Source organism: Condylostylus longicornis, unplaced genomic scaffold (assembly GCF_029603195.1).
Source record: "Condylostylus longicornis isolate FDR11 unplaced genomic scaffold, ASM2960319v2 ptg000004l, whole genome shotgun sequence".
NCBI classification, from domain to species: Eukaryota; Metazoa; Arthropoda; class Insecta; order Diptera; family Dolichopodidae; genus Condylostylus; species Condylostylus longicornis.
The window spans coordinates 9070602-9090777 of NW_026577973.1; the positions used below are offsets into that span (position 1 = coordinate 9070602).

At 24.3% G+C, this 20176-nt stretch overlaps 1 protein-coding gene across 1 annotated transcript in view; it reads right to left on the bottom strand.

Moving 5' to 3' along the window:
• Nucleotides 1-19261, bottom strand: part of LOC129612846 (lachesin) — a gene marked incomplete at its 3' end in the record, with an annotated part of 31875 nt that extends 12614 nt beyond the window's left edge. The window contains exons 1-4 of the mRNA XM_055526635.1: nt 19105-19261; nt 3956-4207; nt 1181-1314; nt 124-144 (exon numbers count right to left, since the gene is read on the bottom strand). Coding sequence (XP_055382610.1) covers nt 124-144; nt 1181-1314; nt 3956-4079 — 279 coding nt within the window. The remainder of the gene's footprint in view (nt 1-123; nt 145-1180; nt 1315-3955; nt 4208-19104) is intronic.
• Between the last annotated feature and the right edge of the window lie 915 nt (nt 19262-20176).

The window sequence follows — 20176 nt, forward strand, 5'->3', positions numbered from 1 at the left end:
AAAATAAGATTAACTAAAATAAAAACCTTACTAAATTATAATTTTATAAGCTCTATTATATGATCCTTCAGTATGTTATACAAAATTTATTAATTAACTGTTAACCAGTTATTTATTTCTTACCTCGTATTGTTCCAAGTTTATCTGAAACGCAATTGGTTTTTGAAGTGTTTTTAGTTTAATTTTTTCTTTATTTTTTTTATTTTTTCATATAATATAAAAATAATTTTCTTTAATTTTTTTTTATCTTTTATATTTTAATTAGAATAAAGAATTTTGTAAAATCTAAATATAAAAATTTACATATCTGTCATTCTAAATTTGAGCATTTCATAAAAATTTTTGTATTATTTAATTTATACAAAATACAGTGTAATTATTTAATTTGGAATTAAATAATTTTTGTTTTTTTTTTTGTAATTTACGAAGTTTTTAACATTATTTTTATTATTTTATATTTAATATTTTGCAAGATTTATGTTTTTTTTTTTCAAATATATATTATATTAGTATATAATAAAGTATAGAATATTATAAATATATGTATATATTTATATATATATATAAAAGAGGTGCAAAGGAAAACATTGAATTACGGTGCATCATAAATATTTTGTGAAAATTGAGGTGCGTTAAATTAAATTAAACAAATACATATGTGTATATATATATATAAAAGAGAAACACAAAATATATATAGTGATTTTTTGTTTAAATATAAATATTATATTTTAATATATATAGTAACAGTATATATATATAAGTATAGGTGCTTTCATTCCGGTGCATCCAAAGTGTGAATACATCAGCATTAAAAATTTAAAGCAAAGAATTTTTTAGTTTTTTTTTTATTATTATTTAAATGATAATATATATAATAGGTTTATGTTATGTATATATATATTGAAATACAAAAAAAAATATTTTTGCACATATATATCAATATATATATAAAATTTATATTTTATATTTATAAGAATTATTGTGTGAATATATTAGAAATATAAAAAGTGCTTTAGGTATACAAATAATATGTGCAAATTTACTAAAATTTTGATATTTTATAAATGATTTGTTTTTTTTTGAAATATTTTTATATTTTGATTTTGTTTTCTTTTTTTTTTTGATTTAATGATTAAAATTGATCATTTTCTATATTGTTTGAAAAACCGATACATACCCTTTGCTGTGCTGATCCCCCACTCACCCTATGACCTCCTAAATTGTTAACAACACATGTGAAAGTAGCGTCTCGTCCTTGTGCCACAGTCACATTTTCCAATGGGAAAACAAAATCTGGTTCAAATGCTGCTACTAAAAATATAGTTAAATAATATCAAAAATAATCATAATGCATCAATTATTTCATTTAGTTTTTTTTAAATTCAAATTATTTGCTTTTAAATAAATATATCCATTCACATATGCTTTTGCACATTTATGTATATTTAAATTAGCATATTATATACTTTAAATTTTAATAATGTAATTCTATTAAGTATGTATAAGCACAAAAATTATTTTTTTTAATGTTTATTATAATATTGGATTCAATGATTTTTAATAAGTAAATTATAAAATAAAACTTTTAATATTTAATAATATATTCATACTATAGTCATACATTCTATTTCAAATAAGGGGTATAAGTACTTTTTTGAAGGAACTTTCCAAATTTTAGGGCTTTAGTGAGTTTTTATTTAAAATACCTAGAAAATGTAAATTTGGCTCTTAGTAGAGTTTCGCTTCGTGCCATCCGAATTCCCTGAAGCTCGCCAGTTAATTTCAGTAACAACCAGAGCTCAAATATGAAAGTTTAAGAAATTCCATCAATCCGTTCCGTAGATATGGTAAAAATGAGCCCAGTTTGGTTTCCGAGCCCCTATCGTTCCAAAACATTTTTATGTTCATTGTTTTAATACTCCAAATTTAAATTATTAAATTTCAAAGAAATTAGTTGATTATTTCTCTTTCTATGGGTAAAAATCTAAAATTGGCCCGCAAAAAGGTTCAATTCCCAAGGCCTGATATATCCCAAAAATTGATCAATCTGTCACATAGTCAGAACAAACACACATATAAAATTTCACGAAAATCGGTTTAGACGAACTTTAGCATGAGATACACACATGCATATGCAGACAGGCAGACTGACAGACCGGCAGACCGACACCTCCCTAAAAATAGTTTATTTACGCTTCCGTAGAATGGAGAAATTTGCTGCCATCACATATCCTCCCCTATTGTATGTAAAGTGTTCGGTAAACATGTAGTGATACAAAACCTTTATTAAAATAAAGATGAGTTTTTGATAGCATAACAACCTTTAAATTCGAGTTTATTCTCAGTATCGAAACACTAAATAATTCTGATAATTATTGTGAAAAGTTCGATATTACTATTGTAACCAAAAGCTTTTATAAATAAAGTTTTTAAAGCTTTTACGATAAGTATTACTACCACTTCTCGATACTCAGAATAAGCCACTTTATTTTTGAAAATATATTTCGAAAATACATTATAATACTTTCAATAGATCGTGAATTTTATTTTACTTTAATTTATTTTTTGTCTACACTTAAACGAGGGTTAACATTTTTGGCACTCACAGTTAAGAGTTTTGTATTAAAAGAGTAGAAAGACATTGAAATTTATATTAAATAACAAGTGCATGAAAAAATTTTGTGATTTTTATTGAATGTTTCTTATAATCGGGTTGTATTGTATTTCATAAATTACAGAGAGTTAGTAAAATAACAGTAAAAGTCCTAATAAAAATTAATGTTATTATATTTCAATTAATTTAATAACATTAATTTTTTATCAGACTTTTATTGTTATTTTGTATTTTTATTATCTAATTCACACTTTCTTTGCCACACTATTTCTTCTTTTAATCAATAGTGTTAATATAAACTTAGGTTGTAACAATATTTTGCAAAAGATTTTACAAAGAGAGCAGAAAATATCTCGATTATTACATGTTTCTTTTAAAATAAAACTAAAATTTTCTCAATTAATTAACGTTTTTTAGGGAAAATTTACGGGAATTCAGGAATTCAACAAATTCTTAAAATATAGTTAGAGGAAAATAATTTTATTAAAATTTTCAGTTTTATGAAAACATCTTTAACTGAAATTTTGCTCGATAGATGAAACGATTTTTTAACATATGATAAAAAATTCCAACGAATTATACAATTTGAGTACTACTTTGTGCCTATATCGATTAATATATTATAAATAGACAATCAAATCAAATGTTAATATTAAAAATTAAACAGTAGCAAAATTAATTTAAATTAATTCATGTATGAGTCGGCATTTTTGCTAAATTAAATTTAGGATTTTCGAATATTTTTTTTCATTTTTACCTTTACAATGAATATAAGGCTGCTGTTTGATATTATAGATAGAGTGTGCCTCACTTTCTCAAATCATTGTATTTTAAATTGGCAGATGACTAGCCTGCCCTAGTTTTGTTTTACATCAAATATTTGAAGCTATTGGATATTTCTTTATTTTTGAATATCGAACATTTTAGAAAAATTTTCAGAAATTTATTGAATATTTCTTTCTTTTTTCAAAGTTAAAGATGATATTTTAATAATAAAACAATATATTATCTCATTATAGCGTATCTAATTATTGCGGATTTTCTGCTTAAATTATCATTACTTTGTTTTTCATAAGAAATTGTAATTATAATTAAGAATTTTCAAAGCAGCACAATTAAAACTATTATTTTCCAAATGTAGACAGTCATTTTTAATATTTCTTTTAATTTCAAAAAATTTAATATTTTCTATTTTCAATATGATAATAATGACATATAACTAGAATTAAAGAAATAATAAATTTTTATTAAGCGATCACAATAATATGCAATATTTGCATATTTATAGGGGTACAATAATTTAAAAGCATAATGAAATTTTTTCTTTATTCAACTTACCAATATAATTAAATAATAATAATCCTAGTAATAATGAACATTTAAGATCTAAATTTGAATAAGGTAACCATCTTAATCCTTTAAGTACTGCAAAATTTATTGTTAAACTGGTCATCATGAGCATATATTCGATGATTGCATAATTCGTAAATTGGAAATATGATATTTTCGAAAAGTTTTACGAAATTCTCTAGATTATGTTTAATTTATAAATGGATTCGTTCCATGAAATAGTTTTATTTTTTTTTAGTTCTGAAATTAAAAAAGATGTACAAATATTTTTTATGAGTGTACCTACATAAATAACTTTGGTAATTGTATGTAGTATTGTTATATTACTGAATATTAACACTGTTTGTTAAGTGTATGTGCAATATTGTATGTGTTTTGTAGTGAAATAAAATGAAATTTGTTAAAGAAAAAAATTTTTATATTTTACAAGTTTCCACACTTTTTTTTTTTATTTGACAATAAAACTTTAAAAGTTTTCACGAGAGAAAGTAAAACAAATTTTTCTTTCTTTTTGTTTACGTATGTGATAGTTATGAATTTTACTTTTGAGAATGTGTTACAAAATGGCAAAAAAAAAAATTTATAACTTTGTGCAATTTATATAATATTCTTCATAAAATATTTTATACAAATATACAAATTTTTTGTGTCATACTAATATTTTACGTGTTGGATATATATATATTGTTGATTACTGTAAGCCGCCTTAAATTCAGACAGTTTTAAGAAGTATTAGTTTCCACATCAATTAATAAAAAATGATTTAATAAAATTTTGTAATTTAGTGTTATAAATATGAAAGTGGCCTGTAAAATTTTTAACGTCAAATTATTCCTATGTGAAGATGATACTGTATCATTGTGAGCTCTACACTTCGATCTTTATTAAAATATTTTACTTTATTTTGATCTAATAAGCTAATAATAATATAATAATTTCAGAATTTGTAAGTCTGGCCGTTTTCGGAAAACTCTTGTTAAAAACTGAAAAAAAAAACGGTTAAAATAGGGGATAATTTGACATTTTGGTATTTTTTCGACACTTTTTTGAATAATTTCTACAAATTTTCTGAATTTATGTAATTCAAAAGTTCCATAATTTTTGACACAATAAGCTTTTAAAAAAGGTAGGGTTACAATTTGAAAAATGGAAAAGATAACTTTGTCTAATGAAAAAAGTAATGTTTTTTTTAGTTTTTCAGAAATTTAGAGAAAAAGAAAAATTAAATGACTCGGAACGGTCTTGCTCAGCATTGAATTTTGATGAGATTTGGTTGTCTATTTTTGTCTGTCCATCCGTCTCTTTCTGATTAAATAATATATGTAAATCAAGAAATTTCGAGTTTTGAAATATAGTTACTGTCCGTTTAATAATCTCGTCGAATTAAACATTATCTCTCATACAAATTACTAATATTTCAAAAATTTAAAGGGCAACATACGTCGCTCAAAATTAACCTGAATAAATTTTGTAATTGAATAATTTTTCTAACAAAATGATAACAGGACCTTAATGAGTACTTTCGTCAGTAGCACTTTTTAAAAATCTCTGTTCGCTTGGCAGTGAGTTTTATTATATTTGTATAAAACTTTTTATTAAAATTGAACTTTTTTATATTAACTTATTTATTTAGTTGATTGTGTACGTATAAGTATATTTCTTCATATTAGTACCAAGTTCTAAACAAAAGGTTCTGAAGAAATGCAACATTGTAATGAAGTATCAATATTCTAAAGTGGTTGGTATTCATTATAGTTTAAAAAAATAAAAAAATTTCTATATTCAAAGATACGTTATACTGCTGCGCTCTGCTTCAAAGTTTTATACAAAGGCAATCTGTTTTCAAAGTTAATTAAATTTTTCCACTCTGCAATATTTTACGGGTACGAAAATATGTTTGTAGGGTATTATAAATTTATCGCCTAGTTTGTAACAGTGAGAAATATCGGCCAGAGATGCAGACGGGTACATACATATATTCTTCTTTAATGTTGAATTTTGAGTCGATTTAGCAATGTGCAAGCTATGCATGTCCTTATATATAATTTAGCTTAGCTAACAAAACTTTTAATAATGGTTTGTGATAGTAAATGGCAGAACGCTATGTAAATTGAATATATATTGAAACTATACAGCATTAAAATTTCGCATAAATAAATATTGTAATGAGGTCGTTTTTTTGTTAAATTTTGTTAAGATTGCTTGAGTTGCTGTACCCTACCACTTCAAAAGTTATTTGAGCATATTTTAGAAATTATCCAGGTACTGCAATGGGTATAACGAACTCTAAGTGAAGAATAAATTAGTTATACAAAGAATAATAGGGGTCTGGGCATGGGCGAATCGGGTAGGCATTGACTGGTCGCTGACCCAACGGTTTAACAGTTCGATTCCTAGCCAAAGGCATACTATATCTCTCTGCGGTGGCACCTGGAAACTTATTTTACAACACCTGTTATGAATTAAATCTAAAATTGTAAGTGCTAGGCAAGATAGGGTAAAAAAAATCCTTTCGAGCGAGGTCAGCAACCTACTTGATAGTAAAAAAACGCTCGGAGCAAAGATTAAAAGAAAAAATCGGATGAAAATAGATTGAATTACGATAAAGACATGGCAAGAACAAGTTTTAAATTAATTTGGATCTTTGCTCACTTTGCCAATTATTATACCATTCTAAGAGTCATTCATTCGTGAGGGTATCACAGAGTTGACACTGTCAACTCAACCTATTCTCGTTTCTTTATAAAAATATTATAATTTTAATTATGATGCAATTTTAATTTAATTAAATTATGATTAAATTTATCCCGAATTTCATGAAACCAATATTCAATGTGTAACTACAAACTACATGTGTTGTATGAGCAGAATGAGAATTATTAAAAAATAATGGAATGAAGCCAAAAATTTTAATATCGGTTGTGTTTTTATGTGCTCTATATGGAGTAATAGAATAATTTCATACACATAATCATAGGGTAACATATAATGTGTTATACAATTTATTATATGTAATTATTGTGCTTATTTCCAGCTAAGGTAATAATAATTGTCTATATGGATATGTTTACATATAATACATTGTGTATATACATGTGTAAGCAATCGTATATAGAGTGTTATTAAAAAACCCTATATGTAAATTAATTTTGTGTGTACATATGTAGGTATATTGATATAGAAAAATTTTTCTCTACAATAATAATTTTAAGTAATTTCTTACAAAAAACAAAAAATAAATATAATAAAATAAGAATCTGGTTCAAAGAGAAAAGCTCATTATTGATGATGTCGTATAAGAGACTGCAACAATATGAAAATTTTCTAATAACAATTAAATATTTTATATTAATTTTAATTTTTAAAATAATGTTTTTCAATATTATAGAAGTATACAATAAACCCATTATAATTGCAAATTGAAAAAATATTGGTTTTTGGGATCAATGAACTTATGCAATATATATTTGCTTTTATTTTTTTTCTTCTACATTCTATGGTTCTTGAATTTTATTGGAGGTCTTTGATTCAAATAATTTAATTTGCTTAATTATTAAGAATTGGAAAAGATCTTGTTTTCGTATGTAAAGAATATTCTTTTGCTGTTTGGGTTTTCAGGTTTTACTTAGATACTTTTGATATCTCATATATGGTTTATCTAATTTATGCAAATGTGTTTGGTATAAGAAATTTTAGTATTTCCTGAAAACGGTCTTGGAAGTCTGTAAATTGTATACATAACGCATATTGCAGGCAAACTCGATTTTTGGTTCGAATAGAAACCTGCAGTTCTAAACCCACGCTCCATGACTGTTGTTTGCCTTCGCTTGATTTAAAGGGACGGATTTGGTAATTCAATACTACAATTGTCGAATATAAAAAATGACAAGACATATAACTTAGAAGATTCAAACATGTACTACAACCATGCCACTGATTTTAATTGTTATACACAATCAATTACAGTATTTTAGTTACAGTTAATATATTTCAAAACTCATTATGTCTGAAAATATGAAATTTTTCCATTGAAATTTCTTAAGTATAACATTAATGATTTTAAAAAATTCCTGAAACAATTTACAAATCTTTCAGGAATAACAAAAACAAAAAAAAAATTAATAATTTTTTTTTATTACCAACAAATCCTTTAAGTAAGTCTTTGGCAGTCTTACAAAGGCTTTTTTCCACTTTGTAAATTAATTTCTAGGTTTTACGTTTATCCTTGAAGTTGTTTGAGTTTCGTTTTTTCTATTAACTAAAACAAAAACCCATAAATGTAATGAAAACAATTTTTAAAATGTTTAAACTATATAATATTTCTATATGTACACACTTACATACATACATAATATATGTATGTATATAGTAAGAGAAAAATTAATTTTTTTACTGAAACAAGGCATTTACTAAACTATACACATATAGGTATGAGAATGATTCATTGAAAAATATTAAATAGTATTTTGTTTGAACGTTAAACAAATAAAACTAAATAGAGAAAAAAAACTAAATGGAGAAAAAAAGTATTTAAGTAAACTAAAGTGAATAAAAGAAATTAACAAATCTAAAATAGAGACATTTCTAATTTGCAGGATAAAGGAAACTTTTAATATTGATTATACAATTTTTTTTAAAAAGAATAAAAGTTTTATAATTCATTTTTGTTTTTTATATTCTAGACTTTAATTATTTGATGGAAAGGTAGAAAGAGTGTCTTGTAAAATGAAAGGAAATCTGTGTAATCGTGGAAGGTAAACTTTTTCTAAAATTCTAAAAATAAAAATATTCTAAAATAAAAATTTTTCAAACTGAAGTAAAATGTTTGATATTAAACGGAAAAAATATAACAAATTTATTACTTTCCAATATGATCGTAAGAGGGGCTGCCATGTTTTTCTTTCCATTGAGGGTCTCTGTGTAACAATGCAAATTATCAGAATACCAGAGCTATTTGTATAAATTTATTTGAGATATTTGTATAAATTTAGGACAGACACTGTTGTTGTCTTATGTTTAAAAAATATGAAACGATATATTTGCCTGGACTAAAATATGCTCGACTTAAATCCAAGGGCGTAATTTAAACGTAATTCATTCATTTGACATACATATTTTTAAAAAAGTCTGATATACATTTGTAAAAAGTAACCACCAAATATTTATTTAAGAAAGTTAACATTGTAATCATCTGTAATTTTTAGCACTTTTTCGAAACAATTTTGAAAAAAAGTGCTTATATTAGTTTCATTCCGTCTGTTCGTGGGTATATTTACAAAACTTTTACACCCTTGAAGATAGGAAGCATAATCATATACAGTGTGGTTCAGAAAGGTATACAACAACATATACCATTGGTTATTGGGTCGAAAATTGGTAAAACATTTGTTCCGAACTGGGTGCCAAAACTCAAGGGCTTCCGAATTCGAGGGATTTTAACGAATTTTCACGAAATTTTTATTTATCCAATTTTTTTTGATATTATATAAAAGATAGGAGCTTAAAACGAACAGTTTCTGAAAGGTCTAGTAAAGGGCTTAAAATAAATATGCTGCTTGATTCTGTATTTTATGCGCCTTGGAATACCAAGCATTCGAACTTTAGACAAAATAAAATTTTTCCCTTGTCTTATTTTTAAAGAAATCTTTTTTTATAGAGTTTTGACCAGCTGCTTAAAATTTAATTTAAGTCCTCAAAAATTAAAAAATTTTTATGATACAGAATATTTAGCATCGTTTCTATTTAAAGCCCCAATTTATCACTATTTTCGATTTTTATTTATTTTAAGCGAAACAAATAATAATAAAATTGAACAGTTAACAAATAATAATAAAATTGAAACAAAAATTTTATAGAAACTTTTAATTTGAAAAACAAAAATTGATTTTAAAAAATTTGAAATTTTTGAAAAGAAAAACTAGAATTTTGTATTAGGAAAAACAAAAAAAAAATCTAGTAATCAAAAATTTTTTTTCGAAACTTTTCCTGGTAAGGAAAATTGATAGGTTTTTTATTTTTGCCGATTTTTATAAGAAATGGTACCTATATGGTTTGAAATTTTTAAATGCATTTTTCTTACATTGGGTGCAATTTAAAAATTTGAAAAAAATATTTTCGGGATCTAGACATCATTTGGCATCTGAAGTTATTAAAATTATCCAGCTGGAGCGAATTTTTAAAGGTATGCCATATAAATTTTGACGTTTATTTTAATTGAAAAAAATTTTTTTAATAGGAAAATTTAATTTTTTTGAACAAAATGGAGAATGTAAATGATATGATATTAACATTATTAAGCTTATAAATAATTAATAAATAATTTAATGGGATTATTAATTTCCAATATTTAACAAAAACTAAAATTGGTATACGGTTGATGCAACTAAAGAGGAATTCCAGGAAAGCAAATAATCTGAAATATGCGACTGAACAAAAATTGATTTGAAAGAAGAAAAGAACTTTCTAGGAGAATATGATATTTGTTTTGTAGTATTTTGTAAAATTTCACTAATTTCAATCATCAAACATATAATGTGTGTTTATATAAATTTTTGGATAAAAGAATCTTAAATTGAATTTAATCTTAGTTTTATCAACATCTGGTTTGATTTTAATTGAATTTGTGGCTCATTATATTTGTGAAAGAAAAATCTGAATGATTTAGTAAATTTCTTACGAAATTATTCTAGTTAGAAAAAACTGAAAAAATAAAACAAGGGAAAAATTTGATTTTGCCTAAAGTCCGAATGCTTAGTATTCCGAAAGTACATAAAATACATAATCAAATAACATGGTTATTTTAAGACTTTTACTAGGGCTGTAGAAACGGTTTGTTTGAAGCCCCTATCTTTTTCGGAACGGTAGTTATAACAAGTTTAATAACATGGCTTACATTCTTTACTAAAATGTTAATAGGAATTATAGAAATCGTACGGGTATCACAGATCCAACCTATTTTTTCTGGTTAAATATAGAACATATATAGAAAAGTTTTACGTACAAAATTAATTATCGAAATTTTTATAAAAATTTTCAAAAAAATAATATTGTCCTAACACTCTGTTGTATGTCCACATAGATATTATAAAAATTTTTACTACTACTATGTAATTATTTAAAATGAAACGAAAATTAATAATCCTATTGAATTTTATAATATAAAAATAAGTCCTTTTATTAAATAATTGATTTTTATGCTTTTAGCGAAAAATTAAATATGTAAAATAAATTTCCATAATGAATTCATCAAAAATGAACAAGAAGAGTTCAGTGATTTTAAAATAAAATTAAAACTTTCATATTTATATATATATATATATATATATATATATACAATAATTTCTAATTAATAATAAAATTATGATAAAAAAGGTTAGAAATTAAATACTGCAATTATGTATGTGTATAATCAATTAAAAGTATAATTTTATTATGCACCACTAATTAGAGTAGATTAAATTGAAAAAATATGTATGTAAACATTTACAGTATGAGTACTACCACCATCATATAATTATATTATGTCTGTATATTAAAATATGAATCTAATAATACAAAAAAAATTGTGAAAAAGTAAATTAAATTTTAAGTTTATTAAGCGTTTGAAAACAAAAAAAAAACACAATATAAAATATGCTTGTGTATATTTTTTAAAATTTTATAAAAATTAAATTAAAAGAAAATTAAATAATTTTTACAAAAATTTAGTACAAGGTGTTACAAATTTTTTCACAATAGTGGTGAGTCAGTTAGTGTGTTAAAATAATTGATAAGAAATGTTATTCTAAATAATAAGAAGTTTAATAATAAAACTTCGTTATTAAGTATATTGATCCTGGAGCTCTATGAACATGTAATAGTTTCGTAGGTAAAACATGTGACATTAGGTCTATAGAATGAAAATGTGCTACATATAATGTTATTAGACCTATCGTCGCAGCATTTAACGTATGGTGTTAAAATTTTCAACAGACATTTGTACGATATAAACTAAAAAAGTACGGGTTGACTCACTTAGTAATAACTCCCTCTACTTGGTCAATCGGTCTTCTCATTGCGATGAAAGAAGTCCGACTAATAAATTACAGATTTTTTTCTTGGTAAGTTTTGATTTCGACAATGATTCGGGTGAACAAAATCTAATGAACATTTCGTAACTCATCACCTTATATACGTACTATATTGGTTTTGACATTAATATAAATTACAAATTTCGAATTGCTCAAAAGTTTTTTAATTAATTCCGGTAGTGAACAAAACTTAAATATTAAATTTCAATAAAATTGGTAAATTATTATGTACGCAAAAATGTTAATCCGGGAAATTTGTGGCGCCTGATTTGCTTGAACAGTTAAGTGGCATGTCACATTATCAAATTAAGGCTATATACAAACTTTTAAATGAATCTGTTTGTTATTTTCTTAAAAATTATCAAAAAGACCAAGTTCCGAAATTGACGTTTATAACAAAAATTAATGAAAGTAAAATTAGATATAAATCTTCATGAAAATGGGTTGGTGCACCAACAAATAAGCAGTATATTTATGATTCCCTACCATGGAGAAGTGCATTTCCTTCTGAAAATTTCACGTACGAAATTTTATGTCATCACATAACCACCTTTTTTGAATTCAAAGCGGCCGCTAATAGTAGTATTTCTTATTCTATATACAAAAAGTATGGGTAAATTAACATGAGTATTTTTTTTTAATTTCATTTCACGAAACACCTTCCATTAAAAAATATTCAACCTTAAATTTTATTTTTATACTATTTCATTACGATTGAAAAAAGGTTGGAATTTTTTTGAAGTTCCCGGTTTTATCTAACCTTTTTAAATTTGTTTTATTTCCTTACATTATTGCTGACAATAACAATCAAACTGTTTTACACGGAATAGTCTGGGATGCTATTATTCCGCAGGATGATACACATATTGAGTGTTTACATTTTTCTGAGCATACTTATACTGACATGTATCTATTTCAAGATATATTTTTTCCGGCTCTTCAATATTTTTAGAAAACCGTTGATTACAATCACTGCAATAATCGAAGACAAATTGGAATTGTAAAAATATAGGGTTTCAGTTTGGGAAATACATTTATTGATACAGTAATGGAAATTATTTTGATTATTGAGTTCTGAAAGCAAAACTATTTTAAAAACATTCTAAAAATTGTAAATAAAAAATAAGTGTTTTCGAAGTTTATTGAAAGTTTTCCAAAAAAAAATGGGACACATTGTATTTTTCTATAAAAATTTGTAAATTTATTATCAAGAGTAAAATTGGCTTATTAACAAATAAAGCTTGATAAAAATTCTTTAATTTTTATAAAACGTGAAGTTCTTTTAATATTTGACTGATTATTATTATTAACCGAAAATTGATATGTGCAGGAACTAGAGAAATTCTGAATTTAAAACATTTTGGGTACAAAATGACAATTAGCAATGAATGACAATTTCTTTCTAAAACTCAAAGTTCAATTCAATATCTCAGGGGTCTTCAATTTATATCCTTAATTTAATTTGAAAATGCGATAGTTTTCAAAATGAAAATCCAATTGTGTTTTTTGATAAGATAACATTATCGTTAACGTAGATTGAACTATAACTAACTTTAAGAGAGAAATGTCATTATGTTTATAAAAAACATAAAAAAAATCATTTTTACTAATATATTAAAGAGATCTTCTTGATGTTCTGTAAATAACGTCTGATAATACGACGAGCTATAGCTCTATCTGGTTATAACCAGATTTTCAAGAATATCTACTGGTGAATAACTGAATTTTTTGGTAATTTAATGAAATTGCATCTCATATGGTGTATAGAGGTTTTGTAATTGTACGGATGAGAAGCTTGATTTTGTTTGCAGTGTGCTTAAAATTAAATTACTCATCTAAAAATAAATATTTTAATTTTTAATTATGAAAATAATCCAGCTACCAATTAAAATTTTAAAATCTTACTCGATATTAAACATTGCTCGTGAAATTTGTGTGTTAACATTTAGGTGGCTTTTAATTTTTTTCATCAAATAAAATGCGCAGTCCAATATTCATGAAATGTTCACTAGATCAAAGAAAAACTAACTGTAATGTGACAGAAATGTATTAAAATTGACCGAAAAATTTTCGAAAATTTTTGAAAATATTTGTTGATTCTAAATTTTAATAACTTTTGAATTTATTAAATTTTTCGAAATTTATTGTTTAAAACCCGGTTCTTCATATTAATGTGAAAATTTTATTATATAAAATTTCAATGTAAACAAAACTAAAAATAAAAGCAATATAAAAATATGCGATGAGATCAGCACATTTTAAAATAAAATTGAAAAATGTACATAAATGAACGAATAGGGGGAAGTGCTTCGTACACACAAGTTTATAAGTCAAAGAATTGAAGAAGGTTACATTTCAACCTACGAATCAAAGGATCTAAACGATATCATCAATTTTAAAAATGACCAATCGAATATGTTATAGTTTCCTTTTTTATAAGTTGAGTAAAAGGCTGAAATCAGTCTTCAACTCTGTTATTGGGATCAGTTAAAATTCAAAGATAGAATCTCGAGATTTGCATGACGGCATAGAGAGCGACAACTTTACACTTTAATGAAAACAGTTAATTTTTCTGGCTTATGTGGAAAAGAGAGAATTTCATATGATGACAACTCAACAATGCCTTTCTTATTGTATGCAATGCGGTCTGTAATTAAATGGTATTGCAAATGTAAAACTTCAGTAGGGAACTAATATAGATTTCATGAAAAAAACTTTTCTAAACAAATATAAAAAATGAATTGAATTGAAATTGAAATGAAAGTAATAAATACATATGCAGTCGGGTACACCCAGCAATATGTGCAGTGTGCGAGAACAAAGGTGGTTTTTATTCAATTTGTAAAAAATTCCAATTAAAAGTGAAATTAACAAAAATACGAAAATTTTTTCATATAATCGCAGTACAGACGAGTGGAATGAAGATAAGTACGTTCTACATAATTTTGCATGATGATTTTAGACTTCAACATTAGGAGCTGTTATTTGATTTAGGATACTCTAAAATTCTATCAAACAACTTTTACAGAAATCCAAAAATCATTCATGAACTTCTTTCATTTTTTAAACATTTACAGTTTTGAAATTGCATATGGCATCTTGAACCTTAATAACACACAAAATTTAAACGCATGTCCAAATACAAAAAATTTTGAAATATTTTTTCATTGTCTTTTTTTACCTACTCGGTAAAAACTTTTTCTTAGTTTTCTTAGTTAGAAAAAATATTGGAAATTATTGCAGTTTCATTTTAAATTTCTGTATGAGTTTGATTCAATTAAATTTTACATTTTAGTTTATTTTAATTGTTGGGTTTTTGATTGCAATTTACTTGCAATCACGTAGTAACATTTAATTAATTTGTAAATTTCAGGTTTTTATTTCCAAATTTCAATTATTTTTAAAGACAAAGTAGGAAAAAAAATTAAAATTAAATCAGAAGATTGACAATTGAAATATTTTTCCTTAACAGATCCTAGATTTTAATATTTTGAGTTATCAGAAATTTTTTTAAAATTTAATTTATAAGTTTCATTTTTTTTTAGAGATTGTGAGCACTCGACTGTAGTACTCGAGTAATACAATTAATTATTGACTATTTCGCGTATAATAGAATTTTAGAAAAGAATCACATATTCAAGCCATAAATGAAAAATTTTATATATTTACTCGTAGACTGACCATTACAAGCCAAGAAATTTAACTTCAACGGCTGAGATTTAAGAGTTCATGTAGTTTCGTTACGACTTTACAATAACCAAAGCTTTGAGTTGTGACACTAATAGGCCATACAGAGATTTATTTTTCTAATATTTGGCAGTTCTGAAAAAGCGATGAATACTTTTGCAATTACAAAAGTGAATATTTCTATTATTAAATTAGTGTGCATGAAGAAAAATTTAATTAATAATTACATACCGAATATCTAGTGGAAATTGTCATGTCAAATTATGAAAATTAAAAAAAAATTTTAAAAATCTTCATTAAAATATTGAAGTTCCTCATAAGCAATGTATGCAGGGTATTTCGCATAAGGTGGGAAATATCAAATAATTTCAGTGATGACTCTTTGATAATTTTTCAGCAAAAAATTGAATGGGTGGGGGGGGGGGGGGAGAGATATACTTGTTTTCGAGCTACAACCTGTTGAAAGAAAAAGGTACCGGACTTTTTCTGCATATAATAAAATTCCTGCAAATAAATGCTTGGAACTTCGAAATCATACAACATAGATTTATTATTGGGAGCTCGCTTTAGTAGTGATTGAGCCATAGTTTTCGAGATACAGCTCGTCAAGGTCAAAATTCTTGTTTTTGTTTTTGAAATTTTTTTTTAAAAACTCGAAATTTCTCGAAAACTTTTGAATTTCTTTTTTTTTTTTTGAGCTTTTTTGATGCGCTACGATTAGATCTAAAAATTAACACATAAAACATTTTCCTCTATCCCTAATAGTTTTTCCAGTAAAACGTGTTAAAAGTGTTCAAAAAACATACGAAAAGTGCATGTTTCATACCTAGGAAAAGTTTGATAACTTTTTTTCAACAGGCTGTAGCTCGAAAACGAGTAGGTCTGCAATTTTTAATTAGAATTAAAATTATAATTTTTGGCTGCAAATCAATTAAAAAATCATCCCTGAAATTATTTGCCACCTTATGAAAAACACCCTGTATAATGTACTTTGATGAATATAATTCAATAAATATGTACATATATGTATGTGTTATTTGAACTATTGCGCATACTTATAAATGAAAGAGTTATAATATAATTATTGAGAATTTGCTTCTTTATTATTTTTTTTAATTAAAGAAAACAATTCGAAAGTGTGACACAAGTTTGCATGAAACGAAATAGTGCAGCTCTTATATATATAATTTGAATAAATATTATATGTGATGCCAGCTGTATATGACTAATTTAGAAATAAAAATTATTAAGCGGAAAAGGAAAGAAAAGATAATTTTGAAAACGGAAGTATGTACATATGGAAATAAAAATTTGGAAAAAGAATATTTTTTTTTAATATACGTTTCGGCAGGAAAATTTTAAGTATCTTATGAATTTTTAATGTACACAATAGATTAAGTTCCGAAATTTTAATTAATTTTCAACTTTTTTTCTCAATATGAAAAAAAAAAAACTTCTATACAGCTAATTAATTAATATCTTTTCGTATTGTACAATAAAATTATTAAAATTTGCATTTTTTTTTATTTTCTTCTATTTTTAATTACTAAGTACTCTTGTTATTAAAAAATTTTATAATATTTTTCGATTGCTTTTTGAAGTTTGATATCGTAGATATCTATTTTTCTAAATATAAGTGCTCTCCAGGAAATGAAATTATCTTTAAAAAGTATGAAATCGGAATTTAGATGAAGTTGTAAAAGAGAAATGCAATATTCAGGGCTTATAGTAAATTTGTATAATAAAAGACAATTTATTTTAAGCTTGATCACGTCGAAATTAAAAAGATTGAAATATGATGATTTAGTGGTCAAATTAAATGAATGCAGTATGCGATAATGAACATTAATGCAACGCTTGTGCGCAAACCAAAGTTGTTGCAAGTGAAATTATATGTGTATATATTGCTATTAAATATGATTAAAGTTTGTATAAAACGTCAAAAACAATGAAAATTACAAGGTTGTTACGCGAAATTTAATAAATTTTAATAATATCGCACACCGTTACCATTTTCATCAGGTTAGTCACGGTTTTGATGCCATATAACATTTCTATCTACATCAGTTCATACACAGGAACAGTTTCAGATTTAAATTATAAATGAGCTACCCTTATCAACTTGTAAAATTCGTATTCGTTTTTAGTGATTGCAAAATAATTCTTGGAAGAAGAAGATAAAGTACTTTAAGTATGAAAGCGGAAATATTTTGTATTATTTACAAAAGTGTGTACAACATACTGCAAAGTACACGTGCCATTTAATATTATGCTCATTAAAATTAAAATTTATAACCAAATTTGAGATCATCATGATAACACAAATTTAATTTTGTATATAGGTACAAAGATATTTATAGAAATTAAATCGAAGTAAAAGTAAAAATTTATTGAATCAATAATCTACTATTATTTTGTATATCATATTTTATAAAATTATGTATCAGAAACGACAAAGAGGGAATAAGAAACACAGAAATCAGCACTGTCACTTGATCTAATTTTTATCTTTGTAAACCGCAATAATCACAATACCTACCTAATTGTAAAAGAATTTTCAATGTTTAAATTTGCGAAGAAATTTTTAGTGTGCTTTTAAACAGTAAAATCAGTTTCGTGCACGAAGTTTATTATTTAAAAGTGAAAAATACAGTTAGCTAAGTAAAAGAATCGAAACTTTTACAGAAAAAAGTCATTGTTTATATATGTAAAAAAAAAGTAGTAGAAAGTTTCATAGTCTAAAAAAATAATAGGGCATCCATTTTTTGAACTAGGAATAAATTCCATATAAAAATTTTCATATTTAATTTAGTATATTTTAAAGCTGTTTTTTGTCAGTTTTTGTGCTTTTGTTTTCCTTTTTGAAAAAATCGAAAAGCCCATAATTTTTCGTCAATTTTAGTTAACAATGAAATTTGACTGACAAATAACAGAAATTTATTGTGCCGTTGTGAACTTCAAAATTTCATATTGGTGAAGTAAAATGATTAAAAAGCCTCAAGTATTCAAAATTATTTAAAAAAATTTTCATATTGAAAAAATTGCAATTTCAAAGGTGTCAGTTTTTTGCCAAATTTCGTTCATCAATAATGTTACAAAATTTAACATAATGCTGTTATAATCGAAATGGTTTATTGAAAATTTCGGAATTATTTTATGTTAAAAGTCAGCTTTGATAACATTGATTTCGTAAATTAAATAGGTATACAAATAAATTTGATTCGACTGTATCCAGTTTTATGTTTAATGAATGTTTTTTTTAATTTATGTATGTGCTTCTCTTGTATTAGTATACATATATTAATTTATTATTATTTTTATATCGTGTAATTAATAAATTAAATTTAAAATTTATTTGATTTTTTTTCAATAATAAATTACCAATAACTTATTGAATTTTTTTTTATATTATAATGTCCTTGATGTTCATACATACTGTATACCAGAATAAATATTTTTAAAATATGAGTAATTCCAAAAATTTTTGATAGTGCGGCCGAAAAAAGAATGAAAATTCACATAAAATTTTTTTAATTTATTTATTTTGTAAATTTTAATCCAAAAATAATAATTATTTTCATTTTATATAAAATATTAATAAATTTTTTGATGATGTTTTAATTCAATGGAACTTATTTTATTTTAATTTTTTTTTTAATATTTTTAAGATATTAATTTTTGTTTTTTCTTTTATATTTGATTTTAAATTTATATATAATACACAGATGAATAAATAAATAAAAATATCCTTTATTTAATTCCTTTATTTAATTAACAATTAATTAAAAATTTTTCATTTAGAATGAAAAATGCTTAAAAGATCATTAAATCGGTGCACATTCACACAAATTGGTAAAAGCGTGTGTGAAAATGTAAGTAAAAATTATTTATATGATTATTATACGGGAAATTTTAATTATCATTAAAATATTATTATTGCACTTACACACACATACACGTTTTCATTTATGATTTGTGCATTTATTTAATTTTTTTTTAATTTTCTTCTCACTTTTCTCTTTTTATTTTCTTCTTTTTTAATTATTAATTAATTTATTTTTTCTTATTAATAAATTGAAGAGAAAATTTCTGTCGACTTATTTCAGGATTTAAATTGTACTAATTACGAAATATAAGCATATACAGCTCCCTTTCTTACTTGATTCACCATCTCACTCTTTCTTTTGTTTTTACTCTTTTTCTATTCTATTATTTTTAATTCCGTTTTAATGATAACAATTTTAAAATTCGAAATTCAATTTATTAGATCACACTTTTTTTTACCGTTCTCTTTTTTTCTCATATTTTTGTTTTCTCTTTTTAACGGATTTTATTCTTTGAATTTTTTTTTATTCCATTTTTTATTTTTATTTTAATATGATTTCTTAAAGAATCTGAAATTAAATTCAAATTTGAAGAATTAAAAAAATATTATTAGAAAAATTGAATTTTT